This window comes from Mus pahari, chromosome X (genome assembly GCF_900095145.1).
Source record: "Mus pahari chromosome X, PAHARI_EIJ_v1.1, whole genome shotgun sequence".
Lineage (NCBI taxonomy): Eukaryota > Metazoa > Chordata > Mammalia > Rodentia > Muridae > Mus > Mus pahari.
The window spans coordinates 13,090,407-13,112,327 of record NC_034613.1 but is presented as its reverse complement, the minus strand read 5'-3'; the positions used below and the strand labels follow the sequence as shown (position 1 = coordinate 13,112,327).

The following is a 21,921-nucleotide window of genomic DNA, read 5'->3' as shown; positions in this document are numbered from 1 at the left end:
AGCCCTGGCTGTCCTGGAACTCACTTTGTAGACCAGGCTGGCCTCAAACTCAGAAATCCGCCTGCCTCTGCCTCCCGAGTGCTGGGATTAAAGGTGTGTGCCACCAACGCACGGCTTTGTTTTTTGTTTGTTTGTTTTTTTCATTTGTACTTCAACAGGAATAGTGCTCACTCTTAATGGTGCAGTCAAATATAAAACAAATGTTAAAGACCTAAGTAGTGGTTGTAGAGCCCTGCAAATGTTTTGCTTCCATGTATACATGTGTACTACCTCTGTGCCAAGTGCTCATGGAGGCCAAAAGGGGTGTTCAGTGTCCTGCAACTGGAGTTACAGAGGGTTGTATGCTGTGTGTGCTGGGAAACAAACCTGAATCCTCTGGAAGAACAGGGAGTCCTCTTAAACCCTGAGCTATCATTCCCACTCCATAATTGGCCATTTAGTAATAAGTCAAGCTTGTCATTGGCCAAAACAGAAATGATTGACCTTTTATCACACATCTCTGAGATTATATTACTTCCTGCACTTGAGATTAGTGCCTATACTATATATAGTGTGTCTTTGACACTCACTCAAACTCATACGAGATCTACCAATCTGTAGGCGTCAGAGACATCCTGTCTGTGGCAGGAGAGGTTATTGCAACCTAATTTTTTTTTAAATGAGAATTAGAAATCATTTAATAACTAATAAAATTGTTATTTTACAAAAAAGGAAAAGTTTTGGACAGAGAAAGAATTGGTAAATAAGACATTAGGTTGTTTCAAAACTAAAAATAATGCTAAAGAACCTAACCATTCTTCTTTTTATTAGATATTTTCTTCATTTACATTAACCTACTTGACCATACTCTAGTTATATGCCAACCACCAAATTGACATTGCGGGCACAATGAGATGCATTATAAAAATAGTGAGGAGGAGACACAAGGTTTCCAAACCAAACCAAACCAAAGTCCTAAAAGAAATGAAAAGAAGATGGAAGGAAGGAGGAAGGGAGGGAGGGAGGGAGGGAGGGAAAAAAGGAGGGAGGGAGGGAGAAGGAGTATAACTAACTCTCCCTTCACCTGGCAGCTGGCAAGATTACAGCTCACCTGTTCTGTTGTTTTTCTTTTAAATTCTATAAAATAGTCCTTGAGCTTCATTCTCAGTCTGCTTTAAAATTCTTCTTCTTGTTGTTTGTTGTGTTTGTTTGAGACAGGGCTTCTCTGTGTAGCCTTGGCTGAAATTCTTTTTATTAAGAATCCAGATTTCCCCAGTAACACTGTATCAAGTAAAACTGTGAGGAGACATATTTGTGTGTGTGTGTGTGTGTGTGTGTGTGTGTGTGTGCGCGCGCGCGCGCGCGCACGCAAGTGCAAGAAAGGCAGCACCCCCTTTCCTATCCCCAGCCTTACAACAGGTCTTCTGTGGTCTCTAACTGCACTTGAATGTGATGTAGCCCTGTACTCCTCCCCAGAACTCTTCTTATACCCCTTTGGCCTGCATCTCAGAGGCCAAGGAAATCGACACACGTGATTGTGTAGACAGATAAATGAAGATGACCTAGCTAGCCCAGTTGATAGAAACGGGAAAATATGTGTGGATCCCCTTTGTGAGCTCCAATCAAGTATCCAAGTCCTAGGACCTAAAATGTTCCAGTGAATCAGTGTCTTAGCTGGAATGCCTAGCCTCAATATTAATAGGTTCCCTTCTCTCCCGGTAGCCCCACAGGTGAAGTGGCCCTACTGTTTACATCTGTAGGGTCCCTAGAGCAAGCAGCAGCTTGGCGCTTTCTGGAATCAACCTTCACTTTTGTCTACTGAGGGCCATGTCTCTTGCCTGGAAACCCGTCCTGTGGGGTTTGGGTCAGGTCATACAGTCTTTGGCCCCAGGGTGGCAGCAGAGATAGTCTGGTCCAAGCAAACAGAGGCATGCAGAGGCATGCATGGCAAAGCATGATTTTTTGGATGATGGAATGTTAACTGTTTCCCACTTGGAGTGATTTCCTACCGGATTTGCGCAGCACCGGGGGCAGTGTGTGTGTGTGTGTGTGTGCATGTGTGTGCAGAGTAAAACCCAGAACTAAACAGGGTTGGACTTGAGAAAAAGAGGAAAGGGGATGGAAAATGGATGAATAGGGAGGGGTATTATCTGGTTGAAAAGGACTTGGGGAGGAGGCTGATTCCTAGCACCAACAACCCCCTCTGCTGGCTCTTAAATACATTGTCTTGCCATCTTGAGATGCCATCTAGGCATTTATAGGGACATGAACCTAGGACTGGCAAATCCCTGAACCCAGAGAATTCTGGACCTCCCTCACATCCCAATTCCTCTGCCTGCAGCTAGAGGAATGGAGTCCATGACTCTTCAAGCGCCACAATCACCAACCCAAAATTGTTCTGTTCTTTTTGGCAGCTCCTCTTAGAGCCAGAAAGCAGAAGGTGCTGCTTCATTCCAGAGGCTTCAGTCCGGAGGTTTCCGGGCGGCAGGTCCAGATTAACTCCCACTGCCGCACTACCCACAGGGGCTTGTATCTTGAGCCCTGCTGGCCAGCCATTCCGGGCTCTTCTGTCTGCCTGTTCTCTCTAGGCCTAGCGACACCAGCTAGCTCTGCAAGAGTGCCGGCGGGAGATGACTCTGAAATTAACACGAGGGAGGGCTCGAGGAGGCAGGGGAGGGAACGGCCAGGAGAAAACCCAGGAGATGCAAAATGGAGAAGGGGGGCGGGGAGAGAAAACCAGAACTGATGGTTGTAGCATGAACACCAGGGGGTGCCAGAGACCGCCTGAGGCCAAGGCCAAGCTCTGCAGCAGTGATGGCTTCCCCACGCAGTCCGCAGTCCCAGGGAGGGGCTGCCTCCCTACCTCGCTTTGCAGTGGTGGCTACAGTTCTGCCTGCCTAAGCGCCATCTTCAGGATCTAGGTTTGCTACGTGGACTGATTATCTGTTCCATTTCTCTTAGTACCTTCCCCATCTTTTTTTCCATCCTCACTCTCTCTTAATAAATATAAGTAGATAGATGATAGATATTAATTGAAAGGTATATGTTTAAAGGTACTTGTATTATTTGTAAGAGGAAACACTTGAATTCAAATATCGTATGCAAAAGTGTGGACTAAGAAATTAAGGAAACCTGTAGATGGTTTCTCTAAAACGTTATGAAACCATCAAAAATATTACTGACACAACACAGAAGGATTAATTTAAATCTAATCCTGTAACAGGAGAGACTAAGGCAGGAAGATCACAAATTCATGGCCAACCTGGGCTATATGTAGTGTAGTGTGTTCTAGGCTAACCTGGGCTACAGAGACCCTGTCTCAAAAATCAAATAATAATGAAAAAGGAAGACAAAAAAATTCAAACTAAAAAAAAAAAAAAACTTTTATAGATGTGGAAGTACTTTTACATATTTTGAAATTGGTTGAATGTAGATGAACTGATATTCCAATGAAGCATGATCCTCCCTTTGTTTACAAAAGAAGAGATACAAGCTGCATCTTGTTTGTTATAGGGGCGGAATTTGAGGAAGACATTAGGGTTCCCCATTAAACCTCAGCTGTCAGGGAGACACATCTGTTTCCTTTCTACTTCTACCCAGGCATTCCATCTTTTGACCAACAATGCCCACCTTTTATCCCCTACTCCAAATCTAAAAATCCTAGGCCTCCTGATCTCCTATTAATATTTCTCTGCTGAAAAAAAAAAAAGCTAAGAATTGCCGGGCAGTGGTGGCACATGCCCACATGCCTGTAGTCCCAGCACTTGGGAGGCAGAGGCAGGCGGATTTCTGAGTTTGAGGCCAGCCTGGTCTACAGAGTGAGTTCCAGGACAGCCAAGGCTACACAGAGAANGCACTTGGGAGGCAGAGGCAGGCGGATTTCTGAGTTTGAGGCCAGCCTGGTCTACAGAGTGAGTTCCAGGACAGCCAAGGCTACACAGAGAAACCTTGTCTCAAAAAAAAAAGTTTCTCAGTCTAATAAATTGGCCAAGTCTATCCACACCTGACACTAGAAGTAAGACATTTAGGCTCCAGTTTACAGGTTCCTAGAAACTACACACACACACCTACAGACACATACACACACCCCATACAAATGTATCAGACAAATGAGGTAGATTTCCACTCCAAGTCTGTGATTCCTTCTAGGGAGCTTCAGAGCACCTATGCATCAAGGCTTTTTGTGTGATAGATGGAACTTAAAGAGACCCAGATGATATGGGCTAGGCACAATTTGGTGTCCAATACATCGTTGTGAAAAAAAAGACACTAAAATGGCACTGTGGCAAGAATGGTTGCACTACCTGTAGTCCCAGCTACTCAGTAGTATGAGTTCCTAGAGACAATCTGAACTACACTGACAGTGCATATCACACACATGTGCATGTGTAACAACTCCTCCCCAATCAACTAAGCACCAATCACTTTCAGGAGTGACTCTATATGGGTGAGGGCACTGGACCAGGGAAGGAATCTGCTTTCGAACCACTCCCCCCTCCTCCACCCCCCACTTCCCACAGAGGTACAGAAGGAAAACCTCAGCAGACAACACCATGTAAGAGGAGGAAGCCTTGGCATCTTTCATCCAAATGTGGAGGAGCATTCTATCTTGGTCCTTTTGACTGAAAGGGTGGTGGAAAGAGTGTCCTATCTCTTGTATTCTAGATGCACAGCTCTGGTTGCAGCCGGACTGAGGTCTATGTCTGTCAAAGCTGCCGAACAAACTTGTCTTTTTCCCCCACCCCACATGCCTGGTTGGCCTGGGGTCAGAGAGAACCTGGCAGCAAGATGTTGGAGGAGTGGGGATGAGAAGTGGAGCCACCCTGACTCATTCCTGTCCCTCCTCTTCTGCTCAGGAAAGTGCTGACCTCTTTTGTTCTCTGCACCTGGCATGGCCTCTCTCTTCCAATTTGTCACCATGACTTGACTCAATGGAGGCATGAGTCAGGATCTGGAAGTGACTCAGGCACGGAAGGGAGGGGGTGGACCTGTCTACATTACTTCCTGTTATTGTGCCAAGCTGCATGGCACAAATAAGACTTATGCCTTCAACCACTACACGTGTCTAGGAGGAGGGCATCAAAGGGACCAGGAAATGACAACTGTCATTTTCCCTACTTCCTGAATCTGTCCGCGGCAGCTATTTTTGCTGTATGTCCTAGGCCACCCTGACACCCAACCACATTGCCCTAGTATCTAGAAGAATTTCCCACTCACTTCACCCATGCTGTTCATCAGGATCTCAGAATGCATTAGAATGGGAAACAATGTGCTTTAGAACCAAGAATACATGACAGTTCTCCAATTGTCAAAGCTAAGGTAGAAATGGCAACTTGAGAACCATATATTTAAGTGGAGGAATCTACCTTCTGATCATGGTTGTATCCTCCCACTCTATTTCTCCATCATTTTTAATATGGTCCTCCAAATCTATGGGTCTCATATCCATAATTCAACCAACTATGGGGTGAAATTTGGAGAGGTTGTTTTTGTTATTGGTTTTAGTTTTTGTTTTGAGACAGGTTCTCACTGTATCTCTCCTGCTGTTATGGAACTTGCTGTATAGATCAGGCTGGCCTCAAACTCAGAGATCTGTCTGCCTCTAGAATTATATATATGTGGCACCATGCTCAGCTGCAATGTCCATTCTTAAGTGCTGAACCATCTCTCCAGCCCAGCAAGTATTTTAAAAACTTATTTATGCTGGGCAGTGGTGGCGCACGCCTTTAATCCCAGCACTTGGGAAGCAGAGGCAGGTGTATTTCTGAGTTCGAGGCCAGCTTGGTCTACAGAGTGAGTTCCAGGACAGCCAGGACTACAGGACTACACAGAGAAACCCTGTCTCGAAAAACAAAAAAACAGGGCTGGTGAGATGGCTCAGTGGGTAAGAGCACCAACTGCTCTTCCAAAGGTCATGAGTTCAAATCCCAGCAACCACATGGTGGCTCACAACCATCTGTAAAGAGATCTGACTCCCTTTTCTGAGTGTCTAAAGACAGTTAAAGTGTACTTACATATAATAAATAAATAAATTTAAAAAAAAAAAAAAAAAAAAGAAAAACAAAAAAACAAACAAAAAAAACCTTATTTATTTTTATTTAATGTGTATATTTTTACCTGAATATATATATGAGTACCATGTGCTTGCTTGACACTCTTGAGAACAAGCAAAAGAAACTTATTCTAAATTCATTTCATTTTCAGACTCCATTTAGTCAGAAGGAGAAACTAAATTCAAAGTCCCAGGGCCCCAGGGACTTCCCAAGAGCCGAACAGCTTCTGTTGTAAGGAAACGATTGTCAGAGTGCAAACATTTCAAGGACAACTTCTCCATCTTGCTGGCAGGTTCAAACTAAGTTCATGTTCCCAAGCCCAGGAACCTACTCCTATCCTGATGTAAACTCCCTTGTTCAACCCCCTTATGTCAAAATATGATTGGACAATGCTACAATTTTATTCTTTAAATACGCTGTACAATGTCCCCTCAGAGTCACAGTTCAGCTCCTGACTCTGTTCTGTGGCCTCGATCAATCAGTAAGGGCTTGATTACAATAAATTTTTGTCATCTGTATTGATCTGGTGTTTGAGTTATGTTGGATTTAAGCGAACCTCACAACAGTGCTTGCAGAGGCCAGAAGAGGGCACTAGATTCCCTGGAACTGGAATTATAGACAGTTATGAGCCATCACATGGGAGATGATAATAGAACCTGAGTCCTCTGGACAAGAGGACAAGTCCTCTGCTGAGTCATCTTTCAAGCCCCAACAAGGATTTATTTTCAAATACATATCCTCAGAGCGGGGTGTGGTGGTGCATGCCTTTAATATCAGCTCTCTGGAGGCAAAGGCAGGTGGGTTCCTGTGAATTTGAGGCCAGCCTGGTCTACATAGTGAGTTGCAGGACAGCCAGGGTTACATAGTGAGACCCTGTCTCAAAACAAAATCTATTGTGATTCACCATAGCCACTAAGTGGAAATGGCCCAAATAAATGTTCATCAAACGAAGAATGGCTAAATGAAATGTCATGTTTCCATACATAAAAAGAATTAAATGCAGATAATATGCTGCAAAATGGATGAGCTTCCAAAACATTGTGTTATGTAAACAAATCAGCCAGACAAGAAAAATCACATATTGTATGATTACATTTATATGAAACATCAAAGTCACAGAAACTGAATGCAGATGAGTGAGGGTTTTGAGGGTCTTTTTGTTTGTTTTTTATCTTTCATTATTTTCTTAACAATTTTAAAATTATTTTTTAAAAAGATTTATTTATTTCATGTATGTGAGTACGCTGTCTTTAGACACACCAGAAGAGGACATTGGATCCCATTACAGCTGGTTGTGAGCCACCATGTGGTTGCTAGGGATTGAACTCAGCCCCATTTTAAAACTCTTAATTTTTAAATTTAATTTTAAAATTCTCTTTCTATATATTTTTCCAAGAGAGGTTTTCTCTGTGTAGAATAAGTTGTTCTGGAACTTGCTTTGTACACCAGGTTGGCCTTGAACTCAGAGATCTGCCTGCCTCTGCCTCCTGAGTGCTGGGATTAAAGGCATGCATGACTATGTCAGTCCTTACATATTTATTTTTTAAAAAATATTTTAGGGCAGGGGGAGGGTATAGGGATCTTTCGGGATAGCATTTGAAATGTAAATAAAGAAAATATCTAAACAAAAAAAGTTGAAAAGAAATATTTTATTTGGGGCTGGAGAGATGGCTCAGTGGTTAGGAGCACTGACTGCTCTTCCAGAGGTCCTGAGTTCAAATCCCAGCAAACACATGGTGGCTCACAACCATCTGTAACAAGACCTGATTCCCTCTTCTGGTGTCTAAAGACAGCTACAGTGTACTTACATATAATAAATAAAATAAATCTTTAAAAAATATTTTTTTATTTTTATGTGTCTGGGTGTTTTGCCTGCATGAATGTCTGTGTACCATGTGCATGTCTGGTGCTCACAAAAGCCAAGAGAAAACTTAAGATTCCCTGGAATGGAGTTTGAGCCAGTTGTTAGCCACTCTTTGGATGTTGGGAAATCAAACCTAGGTTCTCTGAAAGAGCAAGCAATGCTCTTAATTTCTAAGTCATCTCTCCAATTCCTATTTTACATGAAAATTTTCTTATATGTGTACATATGCTTGTTGGTGTGTGTGCCACATGTGTGCAGCACCCACAGAGTCCAGAAGAGGATATGAGATTCCCTGGAATTACAGGCAGTTCTGATGTGGGAACCAAACCCAATTCTCTTACAAGAGCAGCAAGCGCTCACTCTCAGCAAAAGAATCAGTTTCCTGCAAAAATGTACCTGTCTTTTCTCCCAGGATAAATTCCTGTCCCTGGCTTTCCCAGCACTGCCCATGAGTCACTATATTTCTCTGGGTTCAGGAAGCTCTTGAGACGGTTGCCATTGGCTACAGTGTTCATGCTGAGTTCTCTGGATGATGCGGTTTCTAGGAGCCCCAATTCTGGTGTTGTCCATGGCCTAAACTGGAGATGCTAGGAAGATCTTGTAAGCTTTTGCCGAGAATCTGGCCCAGGGACCTTGCAAAAAGTCCAAGATATCTGGAAATCAAATGTCACTCAGTATGAAATGCTCAAGCATTAAACATATACTGAATATAAGATGATATCAAGAAATTGTTAGCTGGGGGATGGTGAGATGGCTCAGTGGGTAAGAGTATTGACTGCCCTCCAAAGGTCCTGAGTTCAAATCCCCAGTAACCACATGGTGGTTCACAACCACCTATAATGAGACCTGATGCCCTCTTCTGGAGTGTCTGAAGACAGCTACAGTGTACTTACATATAATAAATAAATAAATCTTTAAAAAAAAAGAAATAAAAAGAAAAGAAAGAAATTGTTAGCTTAGCCGGGCGGTCGTGGTGCACGCTTTTAATCCCAGCACTTGGGAGGCAGAGGCAGGCGAACTTCTGAGTTCGAGGCCAGCCTGGTCTACAGAGTGAGTTCCAGGACAGCCAGGGCTATACAGAGAAACCCTGTCTCAAAAAACCAAAAACAAAAAAGAGAAAGAAAGAAAGAAAGAAAGAAAGAAAGAAAGAAAGAAAGAAAGAAAGAAAGAAAGAAAGAAAGAAAGAGAAGAAAAAGAAATTTATTTAGGCATGATCATGTTTTTTTAATAGTAAACCATATTTTATACATAGGCTATAAGGTAAACTGTTTATCACTGAAAAAACATCTGTGATTTTTGTTGTTTTTTTTTAAAGATTTATTTATTTATTATATGTAAGTACACTGTAGCTGTCTTCAGACACTCCTGAAGAGGGCGCCAGATCTCGTTACGGATGGTTGTGAGCCACCATGTGGTTGCTGGGATTTGAAGAGCAGACGGGTGCTCTTATCTGCTGAGCCATCTCACCAGCCCAGATTTTTGTTTTTTTTTTTTTGAGATAGGGTTTCTCTGTGTAGCCCTGGCTGTCCTGGAACTCACTCTGTAGACCAGGCTGGCCTCGAACTCAGAAATCTGCCTGCCTCTGCCTCCCAAATGCTGGGGTTAGGATTTTTCTTAAAACTACTTCAAGGGCAACATGGGGTGGTAGAGAGAGAGATGGAAGGATGAACAGAAATAAGCCAAGTCTGCACAGATAAAATAAATATGACAAAATATGAATTATAGAATCTAGGTGGTAGGAGTATTAAACATCTCTGTGTTGGAAACTTTGCATAGTGAAATGTTGGGGAAACACCTTAATAAGAATAACCCATAGAGGGGCTGGAGAGATGGCTCAGTGGTTAAGAGCGCTGACTGCTCTTCCGAAGGTCCTGAGTTTAATTCCCAGAAACCATGGTGGCTCACAACCATCCATACAGGATCTGATGCCCTCTTCTGGTGTATCTAAAGACAGCTACAGTGTATTTATGTATAATAATAAATCAATCTTTTGGAAAAAAAAGAATAATCCATAGAATATATTAACCAAAATACCAAATTGATGATAATAATTAGAATAAAGACTAATTCATAGGAATTTATTAAACCATCTTCTTTGTATATTTAAATTTTCCCAATTAAAATGATTTTTTAATATCATTTTGAGAAATGATCTCATGGATCTCAGGCTGGCCTCACTCTCATTATGTAGCAGCGAATAACACTGAAGTTCTTGATTCTCTTGCCTCCCCACCCTGAGCTCTGAGATGATATCTGTGTGCCACCTTGCCAGGTATATCTATCTTGTGCTAAGGATTTTGTATATGCTAGGCAAACATTCTATTAACTAAGCTACCTCCATAGCAACTGATAATATGTTTTTACTGTAATGAATCACTAAGCAATTATGTAGGTGAAACAATACAGTCACAGTCAGTCTCTCTCTCTCTCTCTCTCTCTCTCTCTCTCTCTCTCTCTCTCTCTCTCTCTCATTTTAACCCTTTAATCCTCTGGTTTGTCGCTCGCAAGTCTTGCTCTAGTAAGGAAACTTGGTTTTGCTGTTTTCCTTCCAACTGGAGAAGAGAGCAATGCAAACTTTTGTTTGTTTGTTTGTTTGTTGTTTTTGAGACAGAGTCTCACTATGTAGCCCTAGCTGTCCTAGAACTCGCTGTGTAGACCACACTGGACTCAAAATTCACAGAGATCCTGTCTCTGCCTCCCAAGTGCTAGGATTAAAGGTTTGCACCACCATACAGCAAGCAATACAAACTCTAAAAGTTTGTTTGTTTGTTGAGACACAATCTCAATATGCAGCAGTAGAGGAAAGAAGCTCACAGAAAAGCACTAGAAAAATCAGAATTGTTAAATACTCAAGCCTTTTTCTTCAACAGAAGAAATTGACACCTATTTTCCATCCAGAAAGCTGTGAATGGATGTGTTAATACTTGGTAATCTTTGCTATTCTGTAAAGCCAGCCCTCACAGAATCTCCCAAAATACTAAGTCAATAGGACCCATCCTCATGAAAGAGGTCCTATGCACTTTGCAAAAGAGTTTGCTCTTGTGCTTATTACAAACCTTCCCTCCCTAGGGAAGCACTGAGCACTGTTTCTCTGTCAGTAGAGCCCATCTTTACGGTAAAGGTCATAGGTGCTTTGCTATAGAGATGTCCTATTATACAAGGGAGTTTCAATAAAGCCTTGCCTAAAGTTTTGTTGTAATAATTGTCATGTGGAAACTTTTCCCCAAAGTTTTACTGTGTTTAAACATGTAAAGACATAAGCCACTTGGTGTCAGACTCCAGAAGTTTTGACCTAGCATCCGCTAACTAAAGTCAAGCTGAATCAAGTTTCATTCTTACCTCACCTGGATCCGTTTCTGCTGTCTGTAACACTCTCAGGGGACTCCCTGCCTCCAGCCCCAGCATGCAACTTTTGCTGGCATGGAACTTTCTATGTATACAACCCTAGCTTAAAACCCACAGGGATCTCCCTGCTCTGCCTCCAGAGCGCTGGAATCAAAGGTGTGAATTGCCACACCCTGCCCTCCCTCCTTAAATATTTCTGATTCTTCCACCTTCAGAAACATTTACACATTCTCCACCAATGACTGCAATGAGAGCAGCTACAAACACATTTTTATTGTCTTTAGCTCACTGCAAACTCTTTTGGGGGGGGCATTAGGTTTTTTTTCCTTTAATGTAGAAGAGACATTGTGAAATTTTGAGCCCCTGTAGCCTCATAAAGTGGTACTATGGGGAGGTATGAGCTTGTTGGAGTAGGTATGGCCCTGTTGAAGGAAGTGTCACTGTGGGTGTAGGCTTTAAGACCCTCATCCTAGCTGCCTAGAAGCCAGTATTTTATTAGCAGCCTTCAGATGAACTCTCAGCTCAGCTCTTCCTGTACCATGCCTGCCTGTATGCTGCCATGTTCCCACCATGATGATAATGGATTGAACCTTTGAACTTGTAAGCCAGCCCCAATTAAACATTGTTGCTTTGGTCATGGTGTCTGCTCACAGCAGTAAAACCCTAAGACACTCTCCCTCCCCACAACACAGACTTGAATTTATCACACAGCTTGAAATTCTGTTCAGTTTCTGTTCTTTTACCTTCTGCACTCCAGTTTGAACGGTTTCTACTACTATGTTCAAATTCCCTAAGTTTTGTATCTGTAAAATTGAACATGCTGTTAATATGATCCAACTCATTGCATTTTTTTTCTATTTGGTCTTTCAAAATCTCCTTTGAACTTGTGGAATGGATTTATAATGGCTATTTTAATATTCCTGATTATTAATGTTATATAGTCTATGTTGATCTCAAACCCATGTAGCCTTGAACTCTGCCTCTGCTTTCTGTGTTCTGAACTACCACTCTGGCTTGGCTCCTGGCTACTGTGTGTGTGTGCATGTGCGTGTGCGTGTGCGTGTGCGTATATGTGTGTGTGTTAGAACCCAGGCCTCACTCATACAAGGTAAGCACTTTACCACTGAACTACATTTCCAACTCTATGACTGGTTATTTTTTAATTTTTTTTTAATTTTATGTGCATTGGTGTGAGTGTGTCAGATCACCTGGAACTGGAGTTACCAATACTTATGAGCTACCATGTGAGTGCTGAGAATTGAACCCAGGTCCTCTGAAAGAGCAGCCAATACTCTCAACCACTGAGCAGGGCAGTGATAGTGCATGTCTTTAATTCCAGCACTAGGGAGACAGAAGCAGGCAGATCTCCAAGTTTGAGGCCAGTCTGTTCTACAAAGTGAGTTCTAGGACAGCCCAGACTGTAGTAAGACTATGTCTAGAGGGGGCTGGTGAGATGGCTCAGCAGGTAAGAGCACTGACTGTTCTTCCGAAGGCCCTGAGTTCAAATCCCAGCAACCACGTGGTGGCTCACAACTACCCGTAATGAGATCTGACGCCCTCTTTTTGTGCATCTGAAGACAGCTACAGTATACTTATTTATAATAATAAATAAAGCTTTGAGCTGGTGCAAGCAGGACTGAGTGAGCAGGGCCAACCACAGCAAGCAGAGGTCCTAAATTCAATTCCCAACAACCACATGAAGGCTTACAATAGTGTACTCATATATATAAAATAAAATAAATAAATCTTAAAAGAAGACCATGTCTAAAAACACCAAATAAAAAAAAATAAACATACTTTTCCTGTTACCTTTCTAGTTCTCTTTTTGAGTTTTATTACATTTCTTTTTTTTTTTTTAAGATTTATTTATTTATTATATGTAAGTACACTATAGCTGTCTTCAGACACTCCAGAAGAGGGCGCCAGATCTTGTTACAGATGGTTGTGAGCCACCATGTGGTTGCTGGGATTTGAACTCAGGACCTTTGGAAGAACAGTCGGGTGCTCTTACCTGCTGAGCCATCTCACAGCCCGTTTTATTACATTTCACAGGCTAACCTTGAACTCACTTTGTAGAACAGGCTGGCCTTGAACATGCAATCCCCCTACCTCAGCCTACCAAGTGCTGCCTCCTGATCCTCTTAAACTATCAACCACATATTGTGCTTATTTGCTTTGTGTCATTTCAAGTTTAGCCTACTCTTCTGGATGTTTTTTTCCTTTTGTTTCCAAATAGTTCCTTAAACTTACCATTATTTTAGAGTTTTTCTTTTTTTTAAAGATTTATTTATTTATTATATTTAAGTACACTGTAGCTGTCTTCAGACACTCTAGAAGCGGGAGTCAGATCTTGTTACGGATGGTTATGAGCCACCATGTGGTTGCTGGGATTTGAACTTTGGACCTTCAGAAGAGCAGTCGGGTGCTCTTACCCACTGAGCCATCTCACCAGCCCCTCTTTTTTTTATTTTAGAGTTTTTCTAATAGTTCTTAAGTTTTTCTCTCATTTTCTTAGATAACTTTCATAATGTTATTTAGCTTGTTCCAAATAACCGGCTATTTTGCTCTGTTCTGAGCTAGTATCTCTGGCATGCGTTCAGTCCCTAATAATGGCATCCAATGCCTTACTCTCCCATTCTTACAACTGCGTGGGATATCCCCTGTACATTTATTTTGCTCTTCTTTATATTAATGTTCCTGAACTTTCTGAAGAAGGTGGGGTTCAGAGTAGATTTTCAAGTGTCAGAGCTCCCTCTTCTGTTGTTTTTGCATAGTGCTAAAACCTATGCAACTTAATTTCTTGGCTCTGTTCCCCCATTTTGAAATACACATTCTTTTCTCACTGAGGTAATACAGCCCCCATAGAGATCCATGTCTTAATCCCTAGATCAATTGTCCTCATATGCTAAAAAAGAAGGTTTTCCCATTGTGACTGTATGAAGCATTTTGAGATGGAGAAATTTGCTGAATTATCCAGCTGGGTCCTAATTACAAATCGCCGGAAAGGGACAGAATTAGGTGGCACAAATGGAAGAGGAGAAATGTGACTACAGAGACAAAGATTATGGTTATGTACTTACAGGCCAAGGACAGCCAGCAGCCACCAGAAGCTAGACAAAACAAGAATAGATTCCCTTAAAGTTCCTGGAGGGACACTGGCCCAGTCAATGTTCTAATCTTGGCTGATTGGTATTGATTTTGGATTTATAGACTCTAGCTATGAAAACGTTAATTTCTTTTTTGTGTTTGTTTCTACATGCTAGGGATTGACTGAATGGCCTCCTGCATGCTAGGCAAGTGTTACATCCCCAACCTTAAATTTCTGAATAATTTTTTAGGCAGGATCACACAATGTAACCCTGGTTAGCCTGGAATTTTCTTTTCTTTTCTTTTCTTTTTTAAGATTTATTTATTTACTATATGTAAGTACACTGTAGCTGTCTTCAGACACTCCAGAAGAGGGTGTCAGATCTTGTTACAGATGGTTATGAGCTACCATGTGGTTGCTGGAATTTGAACTCTGGACCTTCGGAAGAGCAGTCGGGTGCTCTTACNCACTGAGCCATCTCACCAGCCCCAGCCTGGAATTTTCAATGTAGACCAGGCTGGCCCTGAACTCACAGAGATCCATGTCTTCCTCTGCCTCCTGTGTGCTGAGATTAAAGGTGTGCACCAACACACTCACTGGTCAAATTTCTCCTTTAAGTGACCAGTTTTGGGGGTGATTTGTTAGTTACAATAGGAAACTAATACAGTTATACACCAGGAGAAGAGTGTTATTGTGAAAAACATCTAAAACACATCTTTTAAACAGGGAGAGGCTAGAACTCTGTTAAGAAACATGACTTTAAAATTCTAAATTGCCTAAAACAAACTGTAGAAACATGGATAATGAGGCCAATTTGAGAGAGGAATATGGTAGAAAAAGTCAATGGATCATGTTAGATAATTCATACACCAGGAGACAGCTTATATAAATATGACCATTACAGGTGCTGATAAAGAGGGATCAAAAGAAAGTGAGGAACGCATTATTAGAAAGCATAGGAGGTGCTGGAGAGATGGCTCAGTGATTGAGAGCACTTGATCTACCTGATCTTGCAGAGGACTGGAGTTGAGTTCCCAATACCTACACCAAGCAGGTCACAACTGTTTATAACTCTGCTCCAGAGATCTTCTAGCTTCCAAGGGAACTTACATACACATGTACGTATACACACACACACACACACACACACACACACACAAAATTAATTAAAATAATAGAGAAACAAATCTTTAAAAGAAAGGCTGGAGAAGTACCTCAATCAGTAAAGTTCTTTCCTAAAAGAAAAAACAAAACAAAACAAAACAAAAACAAAAACAAAACAAAACTTACTCTAAGTACTACCATTTTGTTTTCAGATTCCATTTTTTTTTTTTTTTTTTTTTTGGTTTTTTCGAGACAGGGTTTCTCTGTATAGCCCTGGCTGTCCTGGAACTCACTCTGTAGACCAGGCTGGCCTCGAACTCAGAAATCCACCTGCCTCTGCCTCCCGAGTGCTGGGATTAAAGGCGTGCGCCACCACACCCGGCTTTCAGATTCCATTTAATCGTAGGGGAAAACTATTTTCAGTCCCAGGTCCTAGGGGAGCTGGAGAATTCCCTATAGCTGAACAGCTTCTTTTGGAAACAGGTGTCTGAGTCCAGATATCTCAGGGACAACTTGTCCATCTTGCTGGCAGGGTCAAACAAGTCCATGTTCCCAGGCCTAGGAACGAACACCTATCCCACTTCTCTAAATGTTTTCTTCTTATTTCTTCTTATTTCTTAATATTTCTTATTATTTCTTTTATTGTCTGTTAACCAGTAAAGAATATAGAAATTGCTGTTATTCTAACAGTGCTGCCTTATCTAGTCTCTGTGGTAAAGGCTGTACATGACTTGACAAAGACTTGATGCACTAAAGTGGGGGGGATACCCAGGGGAAGCATCCTCTCAGAGGTTGGAGAGGGTCTTAGTGAGGGAGAATGGGGAGCAGCACTTGAAATGTTAATTACTTAATTAATTAAAAAACAAAAACAAACAAAGAAATTGCTTTTATCTAAACTAAGGTGTATACACTGTAAAAATATATAACCAATTGCCTGTTATGCTAGAATTAACTACATGCAGCTGGTTCACTCATTTATCTTCTTATCACTCTGAGCTTTGGACTGAATGTCTAACAGAATGAATTAAGGACCTTGAAGCCAGGCACTCTGAATATGGCCCAGTCTCCAATGGTACGCCCTTGCTTAACCCATAATGTCAAAATACAATTGGATAACACTGCAGTTCCCTACCAGCTCTCCCCTTGCTTTGCGTTCCCATCCTTTAAAACTATTGTACTTCTGGGACACAGTTCAGATCCGGAACTGGCTGCCTCCCTGAGCACTCAGAAAATAAAGTGTTTCCAGCTTCCACCTGAAACCAACATTATGTGCAAGGCCTAGGGCTTCATTTCCAGCATCTGCCTAGGTCCTCAAGTCAGCCTACTGGCAAAATTTCACACCTGCCTCTCACTTTAGCTACAGGGGATCCCATATCTTCTTCTGGCCTTGTGGGCATCTGCACATACATGGCAGACACACAGATACACGCACTCACATACATTAAATATAAACAAATCTTCTAAAACTGCCTATCAAATTTGGCTACTTCTTTGTGTAGTTTTTTGTTTGTTTATTTGTTTTTAGTTTCCTAATTGTTCAATCATATCAACTATAGATAATACTCTCTTATCTGATAATTGATAATTTTTTTTCTGGTTTTTTCGAGACAAGGTTTCTCTGTGTAGCCCTGGCTGTCCTGGAACTCACTCTGTAGACCAGGCTGGCCTGCCTCTGCCTCCCGAGTGCTGGGATTAAAGGCGTGCGCCACCACGCCCAGCCGGCTGATAATATTTTTAAGATTTACTTTTATTTGTGTGTATGAGTATTTTGCCTGTACAGATGTATGTGCACCACACGTGTTTCAGGTGCTTTTGGATGGCAGAAAATGGTGTCAGATGCCTTGGAGCTTGGATGGCTATGAGCCACAATGTGTGTTCTGGTAACTAACCTTGGATCCTCTGAAAGAGTAGTAAGTGCTCTTAACTACTGAGCCATCTCTCCAACACCATTGTTTATTTTTATTTTCTATTATTTTGAGACAGGGTCTCTCTACATAGCCCTGTCTGTCCTGGAACTCCCCTTTGTAGGCCATGCTGTCCTCAGAGGTCCACCTGCCTCGGCCAGGCTTATTTCAAACAAACAAACAAACAAACAAAAAGATGGAGGCATGCAGAGATAAATCAAATATGTAGGAATCAACTATATAAAAAAGTACAATGAATGGTGAATTCTGACAAGAAATTAATCCCTCTGAAATATATTCAGTTTCAAAGGAGTTTTGTTCTTGCAAATTTGTTTCTCAGCATAATAGTCTTGACTATCCTGGAACTCCCTTTATAGAACAAGCTGGCCTTAAATTCGCAAGAGATCTGTCTGCTTTGCCTCCCGACTTCTGGAATAAAGGCAAGTTCCACCAGTAAATTTATTTTCTGTACACTCTCAGAAGTTTCCAGCCATACTGTCACATTTCAAAATGAATGCTTCTGCAAACCACAATAAAATAAAACTATTATGGGCTGAAGAGATGGCTCAGTGGTTAAGAGCACGGACTGCTCTTCCAGAGGTCCTGCACTCAATTCCCAGCAACCACATGGTGGCTCACAACCATCTGTAATGAGATCTGATGCTCTCTTCTGGTGTGTCTGAAGACAGGGACATACTGTACACTCACATACATAAAACAAATAAATTAATCCTTTTTTAAAAAAGCTATTGTGATTCTAATTGGTTCTGTATTTATAACTTTTCTTTCCAAAGTCTTTCCTTACCTAAGCCTGTATTGTTTTTATTTGCTGCAGCAAAAACAACTTGATCTTACATGTCACACCATGCACCAGACTAAATTCCAATTAGATTAAAGGTTTAAATTAGACACTGAAATGAATTTAAGAGCATTTTTCTTTTCTTTTTCTATTTATTTATTTATTTATTTATTTATTTATTTATTTATTTGGTTTTTCGAGACAGGGTTTCTCTGTGTATCCCTGGCTGTCCTGGAACTCACTTTGTAGACCAGGCTGGCCTCGAACTCAGAAATCCACCTGCCTCTGCCTCCCAAGTGCTGGGATTAAAGGCGTGTGCCACCACGCCCAGCAAGACCATTTTGCTTTTTAAAAAGTTGTCCCAAGGTTTACAGAATAGCCAAAAAGATTCAAACGGCTCTGCATGGTATTCAAACTCATTCCAGCTGTTGGTTGAGATTAGCATGGCCCTTGCGAAAGGGTAACACGACAATTTGTGAAGTGTTACATATTTTTGAAAAGAAAAAAAAAACAAATTTCACTGCTTCTTCCACACCTCTGAAACCCAAGCAAGCAATGCCTGTAAGTCTCCAGCTAGTAATCCTTTTCTCTGTCTCTCTTGTTTCTCTCTTGTTGAGTGATAAAAAAGAGGTTGAAACCTATGCTGAGTTAAGGTGGTTGTGGGGGTTGTTGAAAAGTTCTCACTATGTTGTAGCTCTGGCTGATTTGGTCCTCTCACCTCTGTGGTCCATGCATTTAATAATAAAACTTCAAAGTATCTAAATCAAAATTTGACTGGTACAAGGAAAACATAACTTAGCAACAATGAAAAATATTTATCTGGAGCCAAGTGGTGCAAGCCTTTAATCCCAGTCAGTACCCAGGAGACAGAGGCAAATGTATGTCTGAGTTGGAAGCTAACCTCGTCTACAGAGCAAGTTCCAGGACAGCTAAGGCTACACAGAGAAACCCTATCCTAGTAGAAATAAAAAGAATATTTATCTGTAAGTCATAGTTAATAAGTAAATATAAATAAATTGTGTGGTGTTAGAGTTTGAATTTAGTATTTTATATGCTAGGCAATGCTGTACCATTGAGCTTCACTGCTAGCCTTCAGCTTTTTGACATGGAGTCTTGATATGTTGTCAGGCTGGTCTCCATCTGTAACCCTGTCTGCACCTGTGTGTCCCCAAAGCCAGCGAGATAAGGTCAAGTTAAACAGTCCAGTTAACATGTGTACATAATGTTGAACCCAACAACTGAAGACAGTGTTTTCAAACAAAACATGAAAGAGTTTTGAACACTGGCCCTGTACTTGACATTTCAGAGGAGTTTCACCAAATTTCATATTCAGTACAATCCAAACAAACTTTCAGACCACAAATTAGATTAAAAATAACTCACATACTATTGACTTTACTTTTTTTTTCCCCTGAAACAATGTCTTGCTCTATTTTTCCAGGCTGGCCTGAACTCTGAAATCAGCCTGTGTCAGCCTCTGGAAGCACTGGAACTACATGTGTGCACACCTATGCTGGGAACAGAATTAATGCTTTATTTGTTTTGGAAATGAAACATTATGTTAGGAACGGTAACATTTCTGATACTCCCTCTACATTCTTTCTTTGGGACATTAATTCTGAGAACAGAGACTCCATAATCTGAAGTAGGCCAAATCAGGAATAGCTGTCATTTTCACCTCTGCAACCAAAGACCAGTGAACACATCTGCACTTAACTGCTTTTCTTTTTCTTCTAGAATAAAACCCTGTTCATTCTCTACCTTGCAGAAAGCACTAATTCCCTTGCCCTTTGAAATCTTTGAAACGTTTTTTTGCAAGTTTTGTATTAAGCTGCTAAATAATTCAGGGGTCAAAAAGGATGGGTAGAAGGTTACAAATTAGCATTTGAAAGCAAACTCTTGGAGAAAACCAAAACAGTTTAGAGTAATACTTGTTTTTAAAGTGGATCTTTAGAAAACGTTAGCCTTACTGCTTAGGAACAGTGAACGGAAACCCAAAAGGCTGCTGTAACTGGAATTTGAAAGTGAGCTAAGGCAACCTCACCACAGCTGTTAGCCACACCCCATGACTTCCTCCACAGATCCTTGGTCTCCAGTATGGAATCACCTACTACTACTACACCCACTGCCAGGGTCTTTAGCATCCTGACCTAAGTCCGAAACTATGACACCTCCTCTTTTCCTCTGCTCTCCGCCCCCCCGAACCCCCGACCCGGCAACTACACAAGTTCGGTGACTGCCCAGATGCTGCTCGGCATAAAACCCCTCCTTATTCGTGACCCCAGCCAGTGTCAGAGCTCTTGAGGGTGGTGCCGCCAGGTGGGCTCTGAGGGCTTAAGCAGGAGCTGCGGGTGCAGAGGCGTGGGCTGCTTCTGGTAAAACCCGAGCTGCTCGCGGGGGGTGGGGGTGAGGATGGAGTGGGGGGTGGCGGGAGATTTAGGGCCTCTGAGCCCTGAAGCTTGAGTCAAGCTCCTAGCCTGCCTGCCCTATGAGGTGACATAAGCCCAGAGGCTGTGGCAGAGCGACGCAGACCCCATGCTGTCTGCCGTCTCCTGCGCCCCCCCCCCCGAAACCCTATTAGGGAAGATGGGGTAACCAGGAGCACGAATGCGCATCCTTTCAAGATGGCGGTTCTGGTAGATTCTCCCAAGGGGCCAGCCACCTTCTTAGCCTGACGAAAATCACCGAAGAACCTCGGAGAGCCCGCCTCTTCTCCGACTAGCACCCTCGCATAGATAGAGTGTACGTGCACTGTTACTATTGGCGAACGATAGCTTGCTTGCTGGCACTGAGCATGTGCGCAGTGAGTCCAGGGATGCAAAGACCCCTCCCTCCAAGCAGTGTAGGGACCTGAGTTTAACAGATTTAGGTCTAGTTAAGCACTGAGATAAGGTTTTTACTTGGCCCTGAGAGGCTGTGCCAGAGCCTAACCAATACAGATGAGGATGCACGCAGCCAACCCTCTGACTAAGTACGGGGACCCCAACGGAGGAGTTAGGGGAAGGAAAGAGCTGAAGGGGTTTGCAACCCCACAGAAAGAACAATTATCAACCAACCACCTCCCCTCCCCCAAAGCTCCCAAGGACTAAACCACCAACCAAAGAGTACATATGGAGGGACCCAGGGCTCCAGCTGCATAGGTAGCAGAAGATTACCTTATCTGGCTTCAGTGGGAGGGCAGCCCCTTGGTCCTTTGGAGGCTCCATGATCCAGCGTAGGGAAATGCAAGGGCGGTGAGGCGGTAGGGGAGAGGAGGGAAGGGAGGGAGGGGAGGGGTGAGAAGGGGTGGGAGGGTGGGGGAGCATACTCACAGAATCAGGGGGAGGGGGGCTGGGATTGGGGGTTTAACTGGGAAGAGGGATAACATTTGAAACTTAAATAAATAAAACAACCAATAAAATAAAATAAAATAAAATAAAATAAAATAAAATAAAATAAAAATCTCTACTTGGAGGTGTTGGAACATGGATTTTAAGTTTCTCAGACATCCCTGGTGGGAAGGTAACAGTGAGTTGACTGGGGTTGGTGGGTTAGTGATGCAGTCATTTAGTGTCTAGGATGGGAAGTGAACCTGGAATAAGTGACCCAAGGTCTTCAGGGTGTTGTGTATGTGTGAGTGAGCATGAAAACCCCTGGAGTCATTGCAGGGTGAGTGATGGGTCTTTGAAGTGTGGGCTTTGGTCCATTTGGTGTATTTTGGAGGGAAACTGCTAGGAGTCTATGGAATCAGATCTGCACCATGTAGGGGTCAGTAACAAGTGATCCTTATTTCTGAGGTACTTTTG

The 21,921-nt window shown here is 42.2% G+C and overlaps 1 protein-coding gene across 1 annotated transcript in view; it reads right to left on the bottom strand.

Moving 5' to 3' along the window:
• The window catches only part of Araf (A-Raf proto-oncogene, serine/threonine kinase), a 55,659-nt gene extending 34,295 nt beyond the window's left edge, over positions 1 to 21,364 (bottom strand). The window contains exon 1 of the mRNA XM_029533983.1: positions 21,292 to 21,364. Coding sequence (XP_029389843.1) covers positions 21,292 to 21,342 — 51 coding nt within the window. The 5' untranslated portion in view covers positions 21,343 to 21,364. The remainder of the gene's footprint in view (positions 1 to 21,291) is intronic.
• Between the last annotated feature and the right edge of the window lie 557 nt (positions 21,365 to 21,921).